Source organism: Drosophila hydei, unplaced genomic scaffold (assembly GCF_003285905.1).
Source record: "Drosophila hydei strain 15085-1641.00,03,60 unplaced genomic scaffold, DhydRS2 tig00000237-arrow-arrow-pilon, whole genome shotgun sequence".
Lineage (NCBI taxonomy): Eukaryota > Metazoa > Arthropoda > Insecta > Diptera > Drosophilidae > Drosophila > Drosophila hydei.
In genome coordinates, this window is record NW_022045691.1 from 1465682 (window position 1) to 1484135 (window position 18454).

Below are 18454 nucleotides of genomic sequence, written 5' to 3' on the forward strand. Positions count from 1 at the left end.
GTATTATTAATTTAACTAGAAAAATTGATAAAATTATTACATTTATTAATTTTATCTATAATTCACTAAAAAATTCCAAAAAAATATGCGTATGTATATATGCATATATAAAATGCGGTAGCTTTTGATTGTAGATTTTGAATATTTTCCAACACTGAATGACGTTTTTTCAAATTTGCACTTAAACGGCTTTCAAAGGTGATTTCTCCAGGGTGTTTGGACTACAATCATAATCGATATGCATTCAATACATATATAGAATATTACCAACTGGTGCAACTTCAGTTATTCCGTGGAAATGGAACGGAACACTATGCATTTACTGATGTTGCTGCTGCTGCTGCTGCTGCTGGGGCCATGCCTCAGCTATCTGCCAAGACAAAATATGGAGAACGAACAATTGGTTGACAATTTGTCTAAAACGCTGCAAATGATATTGAGGCAGACCTGTTGGGCATACAACATGAGCATCTTCATCAGCACCAGCTACAAGGATCAACTGCCACTCAACGAACAGCGCCTGGTGGAAAGTGTGCTGACGCGCAGCTTCATTCCAGTTGTGCCTTGGGTGTTGGACAAGCAGCTCAATGAACAGCTAGGCTTGCGCACCCAAATGTTGCTGTTCTTTGTGCAGAATGCCAATCAGTTGATTACAGCATGCGATCGCAATCCGCGCATGAATAAGGCACACAAATACAAATTTTTAGTCATAATGATAGCAGCGCAAGATGACTCCGCCTGGCAGCACTCGCAGATGAGCCAAATCTTTGCGTATTTTCTGCACTACCGTTACAATGTGCATGCGCTGCTGCTGCTGGCTCAGCTCGAGGCGGGCACAGTCAGTGCCTTCACGTACTATCCCTACTCTGGTCTTGGTATTTGCGGGAGTACACAGGCGTTGCCTGTCCTGCTGCATCAAGGACGCATCGAACAGACCTATCCACGTAAGCTGCAAAATCTGAACGGATGCCCTTTGCACGTGATTGTCTGGCAGATATTGCCATACATGCGACTGCATATGGAACGGACGCAACCCAACGATCGAATCTCCGGCATTGATGCCGAAATACTGAAGCTGCTAGCGAACAAGCTGAACTTTAGCCTGGTCCTGGTGGTCAATGAGCCAGCGCATTTGATTGGGGGCTCTAGCTTTATGAACGGCACCATGACCGGCGCCTTCTATATGCTCCAGCAGAGACAGGCCAATCTTACGCTTGGATTTGCGGCCTGCATGGCGGCTCGATATAAATATCTGTCCAGCACGCTGCCCTATAGCCAGGTGGAGTATGTGCTGGTGATGCGCAAGGCTCGTCCGTATAGCGTCTATGAGGTCATGCTGCTTCCTTTTGATTCGCACGTCTGGCTCTTGATTCTTGTGCTGACTACACTGCGTCTGATGTGCTGGGAGAGCGGCTGGCGTCGCGTACCGCTCCTCAATTTGACCTGGAATCTGTTGATCTTTCTGTTGCGCATAAGCTACGAGAGCTCCATATTTATGTTCGTGCACAATGCACCAAGTCGTCCTTTGCCGCACAGCCTGGAGCAGGCGCTGGCGCAGGATTACCACTTCATTACGGATCATGTTACGTATCGTATGACGACGTTGCTGCCCGCCTTAAGGGCACGCACACGCATCCTGCCCGGCCAACCAGTGGACATGTTCGAGCAGCTGCTATCCCAGCCGGAACATCATCGTGTCGCCATCATCAGTAACCTCAATTTTGTGGTTGACTATCTGGCCAGGAGGGGGGAAGATCCTCACAGATTTGTTATAGCCAGCAACAAGATCATTGAAAACATGATCTGCGTACACTTTCCAAAGGGCTCCTATCTGACCTCCAACTTCAATCATATGCTATTCCTTATGCGCAGCTCCGGCATTGGACAGCACATTAACAACCGGCTCAAGTCGTCCCATCTAGCCACCACCTTAATCACTCGACTAAATCCGTTGCAACACTCCTCAGATAATGTGGCTCAGTTCAATGAGTCCATGCGCCTAATTTATGCTGCCTTAAATTGCCTGATGTTTGCCCAATCCGTAACACTGGCCATCTTCATCCTTGAGCTATGTAGTCGACGCGTACGCAATCGCTGGCTATCTAGGATTTTGGAGCGTCTGTGAAAGATTTTAAATTGATCTATAAGAGTACTATTATTTATTGAAGCTTTAATTATATGTTCAACTGTATTTTCTGTCCAATTGATTGATCTGCACATAGCCTGAGGCCTGACAACGTTAAGCTATAATGTAGATAAGTGACAATATAGATAAGTTAAGATGTTGTTACGTTACGATTGGTTATAATGTAGATTAAGTTAAGATGTGGAAAAGGTACATTGTAAAAAAGTTACTGGGTAAAAAAGTTAAGTTAGCGTGTGGATAAGTTATATTGCAGATAAGTTACAATGAAGTTAAGTTACAATCTAGATAAGTTGCAATGTAGTCAAGTTACAAGGTAGTTAACATAGTAAATAATACTGTAGATAGTTACAATGCAAATGCAGATAGTTTTAAATAGAGCTAAGTTAGCATGTGGATAAGTTATATTGCAGATAAGTTAAATTGCAGTTAAGTGATAATCTAGATAAGCTGCAATGTAGTCAAGTTACAAGGTAGTTAACATAGTAAATAATACTGTAGATAGTTACAATGCAAATGCAAATAGTTTTAAATAGAGCTGGGTTAGCATGGGGATAAGTTATATTGCAGATAAGTTAAATTGCAGTTAAGTTACAATCTAGATAAGTTACTTTATAGCACATGTAGTTGCAATATATTTAAGAGAAGAACAACTTCAATTTGTTCCGATTTTTGTAGCTTTAGACCATATAGCGATTGGCCGCATTCATGAGTCGACGTAAACGCGGTCGCTGCGGCTGAGCGGCGCCCAGCTCGAGCAGAAAGACGATGCTGGCTAGCAGCTGCATCAGTCCAAAGCTGCCAAAGAGACCGGCCAGCAGCCAGAGGCTGAGCTTGGTGGGCTCACGGTTGCGCTCACTGGCCAAATGCTCGATCCTGTCCAGATACATGCGACGAAAGCGATCCACCAGGCCCGATGACATCATATTGATCAGCAGCGTGTTGATGCGTTGCTTGAGATAGGAATGCGGACGCATGTAAAGGGTCATCGGGGCGGTTAGCAGGGGATAACGGAGCATTGCTAGACGCGGCTTCTTAGGACCGGAGTCCATGTCGAATCGGGATGCGGTTGGTCTCAGCAGTGGCACCACAAATTGTGCTTCGGTATCATCGCGTAGCTGGGTTAGCGAAGCCTCCAGTCTGGAAATAACAACCACTCGCTGCCGACTGACCAACTTCCGAAACACTGGCTGCAGTGCTGGCAGCATATGGAACTCGTACTTCTTGTCCAGCACCTCGGTCAGCGTGCGCAGCGGCGTACGCACCCGTCCATCCTGTAGCAGTATGTACAGCTCGCCCGTGTAGGCGGCACGCAGCACCAGCGTTTCGAGCAGCCACAAGGCTAACAGGAAACGGGCGAAATTCCGACGTGGCGGATGCATGTGAAGGCCACCCAACAACGTGCTCCACAGCTCCGTGCGAGGCAATCGATTGTTCTCGCCGAGCACAAAGCGACTCAATCGCGGCACGCTCAGCAATTGCAGCACTGTAATCAGTGTCAGGCCGAACAGTATGCAGGTCAACAGGCACAGCCACGTGATGTACCCAAGCGGTTTGGTCAGCCGTTCCAGTGGTGTCAGCGATCTGCCTCCAGGCACACAGAGCACAATGGGAAAGCTGGTGTACGAGATGCTCGGCAGCATATACATGGCACGCTCCTTGTTGTAGATATATGAGACGAAGGTAATGTTCGCCAAGCCATCGACGATCTGCAAATGTGGAGTGTCAATAATTATCGTCTATCGATTTATCGATTTTCATTGAAATCACTTGGAATCGGAGGGCAGAGCGGTTTCTTATGACTGTTTGGTTTCAAGTCAAAATATCGGTCTTTATCGATATTTATCGGAATGGAAAGAAATTTGATTTGAAATTAACAAAAATTCGTTTACGACTTCAAGCTTCACTTAGAGCTTTACAATTATAATTTTGATCATAGCAGATGACTTTTTAAGGAGTGTGAACTTAAATAAAGTTAATCGATTTATCGATTTCCATTCAAATCGTTTGTGTTTATACAAAAAATATATGTCTTTTCAATTGCCTTCGAAACCGTTGACTCACCATCTTCATGGCACCTGTGAAGGTGCCATTAGGATTGACAACGCCACGATCCGCATTGGGCTCCTTCACCAGTTTAATTGCAAAGTTCATACGCTCGGCTAACAGTTGATAGATCCTGCCCTCGATGCCTGATAATCGCTGATCATCAGGCAGACTGCTATTATCATCGATGATGACAAACGGACGGTGCTGAAAGGTGACGGTGACCAGCTTACAGCCATGCATGTCATCCACTTTTCTGTCAAAGAAGAGAACGCTGTTCTCCGAATGAATGATCGGAGGGGCACCCATGCTGCCTTGGAAGGTGGCATAGTGCACTGGCTCCGATGACTGACATCGATACGGACGGTATGGATAGTAGTTGTAGACCTGGATGGTGCCATTCTGTCGATTGGTCAGCAGCACATTCACATTGATCACGTAGATAGCGAGTAGACGTCGAAAGATGTTGTAAATGATGCCGAGGCGTCCGGTCTCTTCGCCCGTATATATAATGCAATAGTAGCCGTTGCGTTTGTAGAAGCTGCCCGGTTGCATCAGATGCTGCTCCAGACGCAAATAGGTGGCCCAGCTATCCAGCAGAAAGAGTCCCGTGTCCCTGCCCAGCACTCCGCTTGCGGGTGCCTGTGGTGTTTCTTCGGTCAGCGACTCGTCGCTAACGATGCCCTCGTTCTGCAGTAAAAACTTTATGCGACCGGCAGCGGACGCGAGACCCAGCACAGCATCAATGAGATCATTGTGCTGAGCACGGCTCGATTCCCGCCTGGCGAAACTCATGATGGACAGCGCCTTGCTGGAGTCGCTCGCATAGTGGCTGTTAATCGTCCACACCACGGCGTATATTAGCGTTATGTTATGAATAGATTGCACCGACTCGCTTGACAACATGTTGGCGCGCAAGTGAGCCAGCGAAGTGTCGTCAGTTAACTGTGTACGATGGCAATTTCCGAAGCTTTTAGTCGTTGCATGTGCAGTTTATCGCAGCACATAATCTGGCAAATTGTATTTAAATGGATGTGCCATCAGTTAACAAGTTATTGGCCAAATTGCCTGCCACGCAGGCCAAATGTTACATCTGAAAAAGCCAATATCTATACTTAAATTGCTTATTTTATAAATTGAGTTTTTCGTTTTTTTTTTTAACTGCCTAGTCAATTTAAAGCAGCAGCAATGTGACCAGTATACCTTTTTCTTATTTATACTGAATATTCTGGTCAGAGTTACGTTAATCTCAAAATGAGAAATTAACAAATAAAATGTTGCAGTTATAATTAAAATTATCCATTTATAATTTATTTATAGATGTGATATTACCTGCCGCATGCCACACGGCGTTTACCATATCTGCAAAATAAAACCAATTTAACAGTTTAGACCATAAATTAGGTTGAAGTTGCTACTGTCAGTGTGCCCAGACATTATTTTATTTAGTTTACTAAATGCATAAGTGTGCCCCCAAATATAGCACTCAAATTGGCCAATAAGCTTTTTATGCGTTTCTGTGTCTTTGGTTTTTTATTTAGTTTTGTTTACCTGGTTTTGATTCGCCTTGCAATGACTAATTTATGATGAAATTGCAACAGATGCAACAATTGTTCGTGTCGCAACATACTTTACAGATCGCTGACCGTATTTTATGAGCTCGTTTCCATTACATGTAATTGTATTGCTGTAGTTTTTGTGCTGATCTAAGCAGACGCCCGCAACTTAAAAAAAATAAATAAATAATACTTGTTCATACACATTTCGTGTAATACGTTATTCTTATTTTGTACAACAGACAACGAGTTAAAAGTCCATTGCAACGCTTAGTTCAGCATTCATGCACTTTGCTGGCTTTTTAGCTCGATGACACACTTTTGCGATAAGGCGGTCTACGCTGCGAGAATTATTTGGTCAAGCACCAAAACACTAAAATCGAAAGCGTCATAATGTAAATGGAATATGAATATATTTTTGCATTTAATTATAATATATATATATATATATATATATATATATCCTCTATTTTAATATGAACCATCTTTCGAATATTGATATTTCTATATTTGATTTTCACCGACTAACATATAGAGATTCGGGAATTATACTTTTAGTCATACGCCTTTTAGCGTCAGACAAGCTTCCAGCACTGAGTAATGCTACGTACAATAACGTTTAGCGTGCATTTTGCGTGTCCCATGCTACCATCTCTATCGTATATTTGAGATGAGCACGTACCGGCGAGTGTTCAAAAAAAATTAGTATGTAGGGTCACACTTTTTGCAACGGTCATAAAACGCGAGATAAAACGGTTAAAAAAAAGTCGCGCACAGCTTCCGGATTGACGCAAATCGTAGATCAAACAGTTTCAAAATAACAGATAAGAGAATAATTGTAAACTTTGTGGAACTGCGGATTTGTTTTCAGTGCATCAGAATTTGCGCTGATTCCATGAAAAGTGGCTCATCAGCAAATTGTTAAGCCAAGGTTTTTCTTCATATAATTTTTCTTTCTGCTTTTGTTTTTGGTTTTGAATTTATTTATTTATTGTGCTGCGCCGGCTGCTGCAGTCTTTGATGTAGATTTCTACAATTTCTTTTACTAGTTATACCCTGTACAATTTGAAATTTTATATTATCGATAACTTTTTGGTGATTTAGAAATCGATACTTGCAGCTTAAACTAGGATTTGTTAATAGAATTTTAAAGCTGTATTGCAACTCATTTTTGGCTACGTTACTTCTTCTTCTCTAGGTGCACGTTTTCCAAACATCGATTGGCAATCGATAAGTTATCGAAGCCTATGTTTGTCACATTGCTTCTTTATATATAAATGTCGCTCATTTTGTAAGTAGATTCATTAATATCTATGCATCACTGAATCGATAACGTCAGTTTGATATTTATCGATTACAGGGTATCTACGAGTTGCTGACTTTCAATTAAAAGACTCTATACCTCTTAGCTGTCTTTTGTGGCACACGGAAACGAAATTGAAATGCAATGGCAAATATTTTTTGGTGTCAAAGCCGGGGGGCGTGGCCTGCCACCTCGCGATGCGTGCAAAAAGCGGCGCAGCTCTTTAGCACGATTCGGCGACGTCGACAATTTTTGTCTGCTGCTGCTGTCGCCGCCGCCGCCGCCGACGACGAGCAACTATTCTATATGGGCCAGCGTTGGAGCGCTTGGAACGTCAGTTGCCGTTCGACGCTCAAGCGAAAGTGCTCTGGAAAAAGTGAAAGTGAAAGTGACAGTGGAGAGTGTGAAGTGCGGTCTATACACAAATAGGATATAGAATATAGGATATACGTACTAAGGATGCGTTCGTTGTGCTTAACGCTGCTACTGCTAGGCGGCGCTCTGTGCAGCGCCCAGGATGCTCAGCCGAGTGCCAGCATTGTCAGCGGCCCCGAAGCAGCTGCTGCCGTCGACAGCTTGACGAAGACAGACGCTAAGGATGATGCGACAAATGCCACCGCTGCGCAGACCAAGCTGACGATACCCAGCCAGGAGCAGGTTAGTAAACGGAAAGGACAAGCCTAGAGATGGGCGATACTCGACTTATCGATAACCCATGAGCAGGAGATTCTGATTGTTTGACATAGTTGGGTCATTCAAATATATATATATATATTTGTATAGATATATATTGCTGATCGACTTTTCGGTTTAGTCTAATCTAGTCTCTAGTCTTTCACGATGAAACTTCTTTCTCTGTATTTATAATCATTTGTGGATGTTTGTGGATAAGTTTTTCTCTTCATAGATCAGATAGTTGCTATAGGAACAATCCGTTGAGCTTTTAGTTATAGTAAACATACGATTATTTAGATATAATTCTCTAATCCTTTCTCTTTCTTTCTTTGCTTCATGACCTTTTCGTCCTTGCGTCCCACTCTTATCCCTCTTCTTCCACAATTCCCCTTGCCCAATTCTAGATACTTTCGCAGATGCCGCCCGTTACGCTGCCTCGCAGTGGAATCCCCACTGTCGATGCTTTTTATTTAATGTTCCCGGCTTTAAGCAGCCTCTTGCGTTGGGGCAGCCTATTTCCCGCTCAGACTCTGCTCGGCGCCGTGCCGGACAATCTGCAGGCAGCTCCTTCCAAGGTGGTGCTTGTCCTAGCCGACGATGCGAATGGTCACAAGTCACGTGTAACGCGTCAGGATGCGGCGCCAGCTGCGCCACCTGCCCCAGCACCGCCAGCTGCATTGAATGGAGCTGCTATGTTACAGCAGATGCAGCAGATGCTTGGCCAGATGCCGCCGCCGCCAAATCTAGCCCAAATGATGCCCCGACCGCCCGCCGGCTGGCTGCCGGATGGCTTCACCCTGGGACAAATGCCTCCACTGCCAGATAACTTCAATCTCGGCCAGATGCCGCCAATGCCGGATGCCTTCAATCTAGGCCAGATGGCACCCGTTATGCAGAGCTTTGGATTGCCTTCACTCGATGGCCTGCTCGGCCAGGCGCCCGTTGCGCCCGCAACCACAGCAGCACCGCCCGCAGCCAAGGCCGCGGATGAGCCAGCGGCGCCGGCGCCTGCCACTCCTACGCTCGGCCAGGCTCAACCACCAGGATTTGGAGCGCTATTCGATGGCAGCAACAATCTGTTAGGCAGCGCATTGAGCGGCATACCCGGAGCTCCGACGCCGGATGCCTTCATGGCTGGCCTACGTCAGTTCTTGCCGGGCAGCGATCGTAGCCCTCAGGCCTCGGACATATCGGAGGTGCGCGTCAAGCCGGATAACCAAGACAGCATTGGCTATCGGGCGCCACAGCAGACTCAGGCGCAGCTGGCTCAGCTGAAGATCAAGTCAGCGCTGCAGATGGAGCAGGAGAAGCAGCGAGTGCCGCTGCTCTGGTTCCGTATGCCCAGCAAGCAGGAGAACGAAGAGGAGCAAGAGAATGGCAAGAACACCGATCGTGCTCAGATCGAGTCCAAGCTGGAGGCCTTCGAGCGCCAGGTGATTGAGGAGCTGCAACAGCTGCAGCAGATCGAGCGCTTGGCACGCGAAATGCGCGCCAATGCCCAAGGCGAGACGCCTAGGAATGGACCCGCCTACAAGCTGCGCTACCCACTGAGCCGCACGCCAGTGCACAAGATCACCCGGGCCGACATTGAGCGCGCTCTCCGCGACGACTATGTGCGCCGCCTGCTGCACAGGGAGATGCAGCGCAGAACGTATGCCAAGCGCCAGGTTGGGGCTGCTCCGCAGAGCTTATCCAAGGAGGACATAGTCAAGGTAATGGCCTATGCCTATCGCATGGCCAATGAGAATGCCGAGCGGAGGGCCAAGGAGCAACAGCTGTCGCAGCAGATGCAGGCACAGAATCCCATGACGATGCGACAGTGGATGGAAGGTGGGGCCAAGGCCAAAGAGCAGCAGCGTCAATGGATGCAGGAGCAGACCATGACACAGCAGGAAAATCAAAAAATGATGCGACAGTGGGCGGAAAACCAGGCTAAGAGTGCCGAGATGATGCGACAGTGGACGGAGGATCAAACGAAGGCAAATCAGGAGAATCAACAGCAGCAGCTGGAGCAGCAGCAGCAGCAACAGCGTCAATGGACCGAGGAGCAAGCAAAGGAACAACAGGCTAAGGAGCAGCAGCGCGAATGGAGCGAAGATCAGGCTAAGGCTCATCAGCAGAATCCCACAATGTTGCGTCAATGGACCGAGGATCAGGCCAAAGCAGAGAACACACCACAACAGATTCCCATGACGATGCAGCAGCCAGCAATGACCTCGATGATGCGCGAATTCATGGAGGCACAGCGAGACGCCTCGCAGTTTCAAATGCCCATGCCGCTGCGGCAGCAGGGACCCATGATGATGCGACAGTGGACCGAGGATCAGGCCAAGGCACAGCAGGAGCAGCGCCAATGGATGGAACAGCAGGCAAAAGCGCAGCAGGAAATGCAGCAGCGTCAGTGGACCGAGGATCAGGCCAAAGCACAAAGGGAGCAGACTCCTATGATGGCGCAGCAACAGAATCCCATGCTGATGCAGCAATGGACCGAGGATCAGGCCAAGGCACAGCAGGAGCAGCAGCGTCAGTGGAGCGAGCTTCAAGCAAAGGCACAGCAAGACATGCAGCAGCGTCAATGGACCGAGGATCAGGCCAAAACTCAGCAGGAGCAGCAGCGTCAGTGGAGCGAACATGAAGCCAAGGCACAGCAAGACATGCAGCAGCGTCAGTGGACCGAGGATCAGGCCAAGGCGCAGCAGGAGCAAATCCTAGAAGCTCAAAAAATGAAGCAGGCAGCCGAGCGTCAGTGGGCAGCTGAGAAGATGCTGGCAATGCAGCAGCAACAGCAGCAGCCACAGATGGAGCAGCAACAACCGCAATTGGAAGCCGAGGGAATGCTGGGAGAGGCGAAGCCGCAAATGCCCGAAAATGCTGGCCAGGCCCGACACAAAGGTAATCTCTTTGGAGTATTCCGAAATACCGATCCTAATCTCTCGCCACGAACAGTGGACGTGCTTGGCTTGGGCAAGGATCACCGCAAGAAATCCAAGTCCAACTCGGCTCACACCGTCATCAACTACTACCAGAATGCGCCGCCAGCTAGCTACGCACCGGCCTATGGCCCAAGCTACGCACATGCGCATAGACCCAGCTACGGCACCAGCTACGGCGGTGGCGGTTACGGCTCCAATGGATATGGTGGGTATCGGGCGGCTGTTGGTAACGACGAGATCGATCACATGTTGCGCCAGCATAACACCATGATGGTAAGTTTGGCTGAAGACAAGGCAATTGCTAGAAGGAACCAGCTCAGGACAAACAGCCATTCCACTCAGTGATTGGAGCGCTAAGCTTAAGCTAAGCCAATGTTGGGAGCCTTAAATTAGAACACGACATGCAGATGAACCCAACAGATCAAAGCACCAAATGCAGCTTAGTTTTGAGAGCTTGAACCTGAGACTTGGGAGGGTTCTGCACAGGGAAATTCGCATAGGAAACTTTGAGCCAGCCAAGTTAAGCTTGAGCAAATGCAAACAGAACTTTCATAGTGGACGCAAATTTAGCTTAGGCAACTTGAAGCCCCTCAAATTGATGTGAGAACAGCTCAGCTATAGCTGAGTCCGGGACTCACACTGACTTAGCTGCTTTCTCCTATTGACCTTGCGCTAGCTTTATACACAGAGTTTAATTTGCTTTAGGCTAAGCCACGCACACTCACACACATGCGCACAGCACACTCACACATGCCCTAACACACACACACACACCGACACCCAAGTAGTTGGCTTCATATCATTCACATTTCTCCATCTTCTTCCATGCCCGCTGTTCCTCATTGTCATTAACAGGCGACGCATTTCAGGCAATAAAACCCGACGAGCAGGAGGAGCGGCAGCAGGAGGAGCGGCAGCAGTTGACCAGCAACACGAACAACAGCAGCAACCACACTAGTTTGGCCACGCCCCCATCCCTGCCGAGCGGCGATCATCGCATAGAGAAAAGGTTAGCAAAACTCTTAAACCATTCCTCGCCAGCTATGCGAGCCGGCAGCTGCGGCTGCGGCAGCGCTCACTGCGCCTGCGGCAGCAGCTGCCGTTGCGCCAGCCGAGCCAAGTTGGCTGGCGGCTGTCGCTGTGCCAGAGCGCAGCGAACGAGGCACAGGCGCAACGCCGAATACGGCACATTAGAGACCATCGATGAGGGTTCGCTGAATGCGCTGCGCAAGGAGTACAAGCTGGGCCTGAAGGAGATCACCTTGAGCCCGGATGAGGATCCGGCGGAGGCCTTGATGCGCTACAATGCGGCCTCGGTGCGCGAGGCTCTGGAACGCGCCAGCCAGGAGCCGTTCGAGATAAGCGGCGATCAGCTGGCAGCTGGCGAGACGGTTGCCAACCAGCCGGAGGAATATGCCACGGAGACAACGACAGCTGCCCCACCCACTGAGCGCACTGTCACCGAGCGTACGCAGCTGGATGTGGAGAGCAGCGAGCGTTCGCAAATGCGCGCTGAGCTGGCGGCGGCACGAATGGAATTCAAGAAGCTCTACAGCCTGGTCGAAAGCCTCAAGGAGCAGTTGACGCAAGCGGAGCAAAGGCTAAGGGATTGCCGGCAAGTGGAGCCAGCCACCACGAGTAGCAGCAGCAGCAGCACTAGCACCACTAGCACCACTAGCACCACCACCAGCACCACCACAGAGAAGCCGCCAAGTGCCGAGCATTGGACACGTCTGCTGGCCAGCAAAGGCTACGATACCAACTATTTGTCCAAGACGCATGAGCAGCAGTATGCGCAGGGCGGGCAGCTCGATCTATCCAAGCCTGACAGCAGCGGCGCCGGCGATTACATCTACCAGGAGCTGCAGCCTTACGATCCGGATAACAAATCAAAGCGTGCCACTTACTCCACCAGCACCACTGAGCGCTCCCTCGGAGCGCTAAATCAGGCGCAGCTGCTGAATGCGGCGCTGCATGGCAATGCCATCAGGGAAACCGAAACGGAGGCTGCCGCCGATGATGGGGCTGACACGACTACGCCCACTCCTTATGCGCTGCGCGGTAAATTTGTGCGCAGGCGCAGCACACGGCTGGGATTGCGTACGACGCGTCAAGCGAAGGTAACGAAGGCCAGCGGCAAGGCGACCAAGGAGCTATCGCTGTTGCGCGAGCGCAGTACGAAGCTCGATCAGCTGATCGATGTGCTAAACGAACTCCTTCGTTTGCAGCTCCAGCGTGAAAATGCGCTCGCCCAGATGGCCGGCAACAGCAACAGAGTCCCGAATCGCTCCAAGCCGACCAGCGCCACTCCGCGTCCCAGCAAATGTTCAAAGCGCTTGCGCCGCAGACGAAAGCAGCGGCCAGGCAGCAGCAGCAACAGCAGCAACAGTTCCATCTCATCATCATCAACTAATTAAATATAATACAAATTCCAATCATTAACTTTAGCATTAATATAAACATTAACATTTTCATTCACTAATTTAACTTAATTTCATTTCGTTCATTTTCATTTGCATCAAACAGTCCATCAACAGCATCCACATCAACATCCACATCAGCATCCACATCAGCATCAGCATCCACATCCTCACCGAATGTTAACGAAACTCTTGGCTCTACGATTGGCTTCAACGAGGGCCTGCTACGTCCGTACATGGGCCTGCTGCCCGTGGCCCAGCCGAACGATCCCTGGAATCGGAAGCCGTACGATCCACACTATCCGCTTTATAGCGGCGGCGGCAGCTATGAGGCATATCTACGACCACGACGAGATACGCACATCATGGCGCGCACTCAGCAGCTGCTCACGCCCGGCATGCTGGAGCGTCTGCTGCGCATTAAGGCAGAGTTTCAGCGTCGTTTTCCACATCTCTACCAGGGCATGCTCAATCATCATACGAATCAGACGCGTGTGGTCGTCAAGCCGCCGCTTTTGGTGCGTCAGTCTAGCAGCAGGACGAAGGAGAAGGATGCACCTGTCTATGAGCTAGGCGCCGCCGAACGTGGCATCTTTGACGAGACGGAGGAGGAACCGGAGCCGAACGACCAGGAGCAGGCCAATGCGATGCGAACGACCACCGAGAAAAATAAGCCCAATCGACACGTCGCCAAGAAGGACGACCTTGATGGCGATGTGGACTATTTCCATTTCGAGGATGACGATGACGATAACGATAACGATAATGATAACGATGATGATAGCGATACTGATATTATTGATGATTAGCTGAAGGTTATTTGAATTATGTACACCCAATTAAAAGAAGCACTTTAAAAAAAATCTAGAAAATGAAAAATAATTAGTTTTAATTTGAAGCGAAAGGCGTTGAGAGAGCATCAATCATCGAACATATCGATAGTAGCTAAGAGACTGTGAGAAAGAGAGAGAGAGGCTTAGTTAGCTTTGCTTTTTGCTCTTCAGTTAATGCTTTGACTGACTCATGGGAAATGTGTTTAATGCTGACTTAATAAACATGTGGCAGCGTAGCAAGCCAAATGCCTACCAAGCCTTGAGGCGTATTTTCATCTGATTGGCTCAATTACTCAATTACTGAATTGAAATCGATTTGAAGCTTTACTGAGCTTTCCTTACATTTGTTGCTATGCTCGTATTTTGCGCTTCATTTATCGAGTCTCACATCAGTGTTAGCGATTGTCACATTTCCCTTCTTGTGCTGGGGTATTTATTGTTTTTTTTTTTATACATTTTATTGGCTGCCGATTGCTCATCTCTATCAAATGTCCCTTATTAAGCTTTGGTATTTTATTTTGTAGCTCTGTTCTCATCTGTTTTAGACTGTTAAATTTCCCCTCTAGTGCTGGGGTATTTTATTCGTATCGAAATTCTTATTGCCAACTGCTCATCTCTATCAAATGTCCCTTATTAAGCTTTGGTATTTTATTTTGTAGCTCTGTTCTCATCTGTGTTAGACTGTAAAATTTCCCTTCTAGTGCTGGGGTATTTTATTCGTATCAATATTCTTATTGCCAACTGTTCATCTCTATCAAAGGTCCCTTATTAAGCTTTGGTATTTTATTTTGTAGCTCTGTTCTCATCTGTGTTAGACTAAAATTTCCCTTCTAGTGCTGAGGTATTTTATTCGTATAGAAATTCTTATTGCCAACTGTTCATCTCTATCAAATGTCCCTTATTATGCTCTCTAATATTCGTTCTTTGTAATTTTGTTTATGTTCGTTTGCAAGTATAAATAATAATCGTTTATCTTCGTTAGGGACTTTATGGTCGTTTCAATATTCGTTAATCGATTCCAGTCAAACGAAAGCCTTTATTTAACGGTCTTGTGATAATCATATAAAAGAAAATATAATATAAAAAGAAAAAGGGGATATAATTTTGAATTCTCATACGCGCGTATGCTTATTAACTTTCCATTAAATAGATTTCCCTGGAGTCGGCGAATCAAGTATAAGAACAAGGGCGATGCAAGCCCAGTGGCTGTCAGTTGCGACTCACAAGTCGAGAAATGCGGCTAACTGTGCGTCTTCTGCCCAATGTGCTGTTATTGCTGCTGCTGCTGCCGCAATGTCACGCGACGCTGACGATGAGGGAAACCTCACGGCTGGACTCACTGTCTCTTGCATTGGCCCAGGTGCTGCAACAGTCGGAGATGTCACATAGCCAGACCCTTTACGTTCATCTGGAGTACAGCTCGCTGACGGCTCGGTCGCGGCTGCAGGAGCTGCTTGGTGGGGTGCTAATGGCTTTGCCAGCCGCAGCGCTGCAACCGCGCCGACTGTTCCAGCAGCAAGCCTTGACCTACAGACCGTATAAGCATGCTGTACTGTTGCTGGTAGAGGATCTACGTGCACTGCAACGGCTCTACAAGCATCTGGGCGCTACAAGCGATTTGTCCTATACGCTCATCTATATGCTGAGTCCGCAGCCGGAGCCGGCCATGCAGCTGATGTGGAGTCGGAGCGTGCTGAAAGCTGGCTTGCTGCTGCCCGACGGCCAGTGGCTGCTGCTGCTCAGCTATTTTCCGTACAGTGCTACGCACGGCTGTCAGCATATCCGTGCCAGTGTTGTAAATCGATTTGACTGCACCCTTGGCACCTGGGAGAACGACGAATATTTCCCAGAAAAGCTGGACAACTTCTACGGCTGCACCTTGACCTGTGCCACGTGGCCGGATATGCCGTATTTGGTGCTACGCGCTGATGGCACCTTTCTGGGCATCGAGGGCGAACTGCTGCAGTTCATGGCCAATAATTTGAATTTTAGCATGGGCCTCTACTGGCTGAACGAGTCAGAGGTGCGCGATACATTCGATGAGTCCGGTTATGTGTTCGAGCAGGTGCGTATGCGTAATATTTATGTTTTCATTTTGTTTGAATTTGTTGTTTAATACTGAACTTAAATTTTTAGTATATTTTTTTTGATCTTGAGAATTTGAACTTTTTGGTATTTTGCATTGAATAATATTTTTGTGGTATTTTATTTAGTTTTCAGAATTGCTTCAAATTTGTTGGTATTTTATTAAGCAGTATTTATTGATATTGCATTAAGGTATTTTATTTGGTATTTTTAATTATTGAATAGCAATTAGATATGCCTTGTACGTTATTTGGTATTAATTAATTATGAGTTGGAGTAGATTGCTGTATTTTTGGTTATTGCAATTGATTTGCGGGCTGGTACTATGAATTTACAGATTTTGAATCAGTTTTGGTAATATTAATTTGCTTACAGATATTTAGTAAAGCGGAATATGCATTGGGCGGCTTCCACTATAAGCCCCATGAGCAGGAGGAGGTGCCCTATTCGCAGTCGACATACTACTTCATGAGTCACATTATGCTGGTCACCAATCTGCCGAGCGCATACTCGGCTTACGAGAAACTGGCCTTCCCCTTTCATCCCAGTCTGTGGCGGGCCATTGGGCTGGTGGTAGGGCTGGGCTACTTTGCAGTTTGGCTGTTAAAGCGATTTGGGAATACGTTGCCGCAGGTAAATACTAGTAGTTAACAGTATCTAAATTATATCCTTAGCATTATTATATATTAATATTACAAGTACAAATATAGATATTGAGGTTAGGTCACAGTTTGAGTGAGGTTAGGTTTGCAAAGCTGACGCATATATTGTCTAATAAACAAGTTTTCCTTCCAACTCCATTTCAGCATCCGTATTATCACCTGCTGGTGCTGACCATGGGCGGAAATCTGTTAACCAGGGAACTGCCGAGGTCTAACTCGCTGCGTTTGCTGCTGGTCACGTGGCTGCTGTGCACCTGGGTAATACGCAGCGCTTATCAGTCGGGCATGTATCAAATGTTACGCCAGGACAGGCAACGCAATCCACCGCAAACCATAGCCGAGGTGGTGGCACAGAGATATACGATTCAGCTGGCTGCCGGCAATGCGCAACGCTGGCTGGAAAGCTTGCCGGAGCTGCAGGACCAGGAGCAGCGTGAGCTGGAGGCCAGTGAGTTGCAGTCCTTTGCCGCTTTGGCAGCGCGCAGCGGCAGCGATGAACGTGTGGCGATCATAACGCCATACGAATACTTCGGCTACTTTCGCAAGGTGCACGCGATGAGTCGCCGGCTGCACTTGGTCAGGGAGCGCATCTTCACGCAGCAGCTGGCGTTCAATGTGCGCCAGCATTCGCATCTGGTTGGCGTGCTCAACAAGCAGATTATGCAGGCGCATTCGCATGGCTTCCTCGAGCACTGGACGCGGCAATATGTGAGCGCTGTGGATGAATCAGAGCAGAGCATCGCACGGATCGCTGCCATACCCTATGAGACGCTGAATGGACATCAGCCGGAGGGTGAAATCGAGCAGCGAGAGGATGAGACAACGCAGACCAAACTATTGGTATTATCCTTCAAGGAGCTAGCCGCCCTGTTCTGGCTAACGCTGTGGGCCCTCCTCGGCTCTGGTCTCGTCTTTGGCCTCGAACTGTTGCTGCATAAATAATGCTCGAAATTTATTTTGTGCTAAGACGTTTTAATTAAATTACTTCATAATCCAGCAGCATGTATCCAACAGGCGCACGCCGAACTGCACGACTGTAAGATACCCCGTCTGCCACTGGACACTATCCCATCTTTCCGGTCTATGCTAATGGCAATCAAGAAAAATGATATTCATAGTCTGCGTATACCCTATAGGTAGCTACATACCAAATTGCATATGCCTAGCTCTTGTAGTCTTCGAGCTATGTCTGAAAAGGCAACTTCTTAAATCGATATTTATCGATATTCTGAAATTCCTGAAAGACAACATCATATCAGCTATATGTAAGCATTTGGCAGTCGTAAATACTGTGCTCTGTCGCTCTACCCATTCCGCTATCGTTTGCCCAATTGGTACAGGGTATAAAAACAAAGCTCTTTCAGCATCGCCCGCTGATAGTTCGCAGCGCTTGCTGCTCGTATCGTAAAAACGCAAAACGTTTTATCTAAAAGCGATAAATTTGCAAAAGAACGAAAAAAATAAGGAAAACTTACAAACGCGCCACCAAAATCTCAATCCACAAAAAGCACTTGCACTCACACACAGACACACATAGCCCACCCACATGGACATCAATTTTCTCGCCCTCTATCTGTGTGTGTGTGTGTGTAAATGGGTGGGTGTGCGTGTGTGTGCCGAAAAACGTTGCAATGTCGCTTGCTTCGCTCACATTCCAACACCCTTTCCTAGCCTTAACTGAACTGATTCTGAAATATATTGAGTGAAAACGATTGACTGATTGATAGATTGATGTTTAACGTACAGATCAAAAACTGCAAGAGTTCAAATTGCTGCTAAAGCTGCACGCTGCAATATA

The 18454-nt window shown here is 47.5% G+C and overlaps 5 protein-coding genes across 11 annotated transcripts; 4 read left to right on the forward strand and 1 right to left on the reverse strand.

Annotated features, from left to right (window-relative positions):
* Positions 1–313: 313 nt before the first annotated feature.
* On the forward strand, positions 314–2125 carry LOC111605149. The gene has a single exon (XM_023323532.2). It carries the CDS (start codon positions 314–316, stop codon positions 2123–2125), a length of 1812 nt encoding a protein of 603 aa, XP_023179300.2.
* Positions 2126–2701: 576 nt separating this feature from the next.
* Positions 2702–6291, reverse strand: LOC111605128. Of its 5 annotated transcripts, none has more exons than XM_030223554.1 (4): positions 6275–6291; positions 5741–5913; positions 4208–5282; positions 2702–3852 (listed from the first exon to the last, which is right to left on the reverse strand). In XM_030223554.1, exons 3-4 carry the CDS (start codon positions 5093–5095, stop codon positions 2824–2826), a joined length of 1917 nt encoding a protein of 638 aa, XP_030079414.1. In that variant the 5' UTR covers positions 5096–5282; positions 5741–5913; positions 6275–6291; the 3' UTR covers positions 2702–2823. The 5 variants fall into 5 exon arrangements, with proteins under 5 accessions (XP_030079414.1, XP_023179255.2, XP_023179257.2 ...); XM_023323487.2 differs by lacking the exon at positions 6275–6291 and adding an exon at positions 5522–5551 and having other exon boundaries at positions 4208–5199; positions 5741–6043; XM_023323489.2 differs by lacking the exon at positions 6275–6291 and having other exon boundaries at positions 4208–5199; positions 5741–6043.
* Positions 6292–7376: 1085 nt separating this feature from the next.
* Positions 7377–13958, forward strand: LOC111605137 (defective chorion-1 protein, FC125 isoform). 2 transcript variants are annotated; one of them, XM_023323514.2, is made up of 5 exons: positions 7378–7705; positions 8128–10615; positions 10670–10929; positions 11526–11665; positions 13183–13958. In XM_023323514.2, the coding sequence occupies exons 1-5, from the start codon at positions 7508–7510 to the stop codon at positions 13883–13885; spliced, it is 3789 nt and encodes a 1262-aa protein (XP_023179282.2). In that variant the 5' UTR covers positions 7378–7507; the 3' UTR covers positions 13886–13958. The 2 variants fall into 2 exon arrangements, with proteins under 2 accessions (XP_023179283.2, XP_023179282.2); XM_023323515.2 differs by lacking the exon at positions 13183–13958 and having other exon boundaries at positions 7377–7705; positions 11512–11593.
* Positions 11674–13166, forward strand: LOC115482972 (defective chorion-1 protein, FC177 isoform-like). Of its 2 annotated transcripts, XM_030223562.1 has the most exons (2): positions 11674–12776; positions 12885–13166. In XM_030223562.1, exons 1-2 carry the CDS (start codon positions 11700–11702, stop codon positions 13071–13073), a joined length of 1266 nt encoding a protein of 421 aa, XP_030079422.1. In that variant the 5' UTR covers positions 11674–11699; the 3' UTR covers positions 13074–13166. The 2 variants fall into 2 exon arrangements, with proteins under 2 accessions (XP_030079422.1, XP_030079421.1); XM_030223561.1 differs by having other exon boundaries at positions 11674–13166.
* A 1003-nt stretch (positions 13959–14961) lies between the features above and the next one.
* On the forward strand, positions 14962–17727 carry LOC111605138. Its single transcript, XM_023323516.2, has 3 exons — positions 14962–15974; positions 16370–16627; positions 16801–17727. The coding sequence occupies exons 1-3, from the start codon at positions 15144–15146 to the stop codon at positions 17596–17598; spliced, it is 1887 nt and encodes a 628-aa protein (XP_023179284.2). The 5' UTR covers positions 14962–15143; the 3' UTR covers positions 17599–17727.
* Positions 17728–18454: the final 727 nt, after the last annotated feature.

What these genes read in the sequence shown, in the direction of transcription:
- LOC111605128 (XM_030223554.1), bottom strand. Translation starts at nt 5,095, where the DNA reads ATGTTGTCAAGCGAGTCGGTGCAATCTATTCATAACATAACGCTAATA. An exon ending in TCACAGGTGCCATGAAGATG is followed by an intron (nt 3,853 to 4,207) that starts GTGAGTCAACGG and finishes CCACATTTGCAG; the next exon opens with ATCGTCGATGGCTTGGCGAA.
- LOC111605149 (XM_023323532.2), top strand. Translation starts at nt 314, where the DNA reads ATGCATTTACTGATGTTGCTGCTGCTGCTGCTGCTGCTGGGGCCATGC.
- LOC111605138 (XM_023323516.2), top strand. Translation starts at nt 15,144, where the DNA reads ATGCGGCTAACTGTGCGTCTTCTGCCCAATGTGCTGTTATTGCTGCTG. An exon ending in CCGGTTATGTGTTCGAGCAG is followed by an intron (nt 15,975 to 16,369) that starts GTGCGTATGCGT and finishes ATTTGCTTACAG; the next exon opens with ATATTTAGTAAAGCGGAATA. An exon ending in TTGGGAATACGTTGCCGCAG is followed by an intron (nt 16,628 to 16,800) that starts GTAAATACTAGT and finishes ACTCCATTTCAG; the next exon opens with CATCCGTATTATCACCTGCT.
- LOC111605137 (XM_023323514.2), top strand. Translation starts at nt 7,508, where the DNA reads ATGCGTTCGTTGTGCTTAACGCTGCTACTGCTAGGCGGCGCTCTGTGC. An exon ending in GCCAGCATAACACCATGATG is followed by an intron (nt 10,930 to 11,525) that starts GTAAGTTTGGCT and finishes GACGCATTTCAG; the next exon opens with GCAATAAAACCCGACGAGCA. An exon ending in GATCATCGCATAGAGAAAAG is followed by an intron (nt 11,666 to 13,182) that starts GTTAGCAAAACT and finishes TGCATCAAACAG; the next exon opens with TCCATCAACAGCATCCACAT.
- LOC115482972 (XM_030223561.1), top strand. Translation starts at nt 11,700, where the DNA reads ATGCGAGCCGGCAGCTGCGGCTGCGGCAGCGCTCACTGCGCCTGCGGC.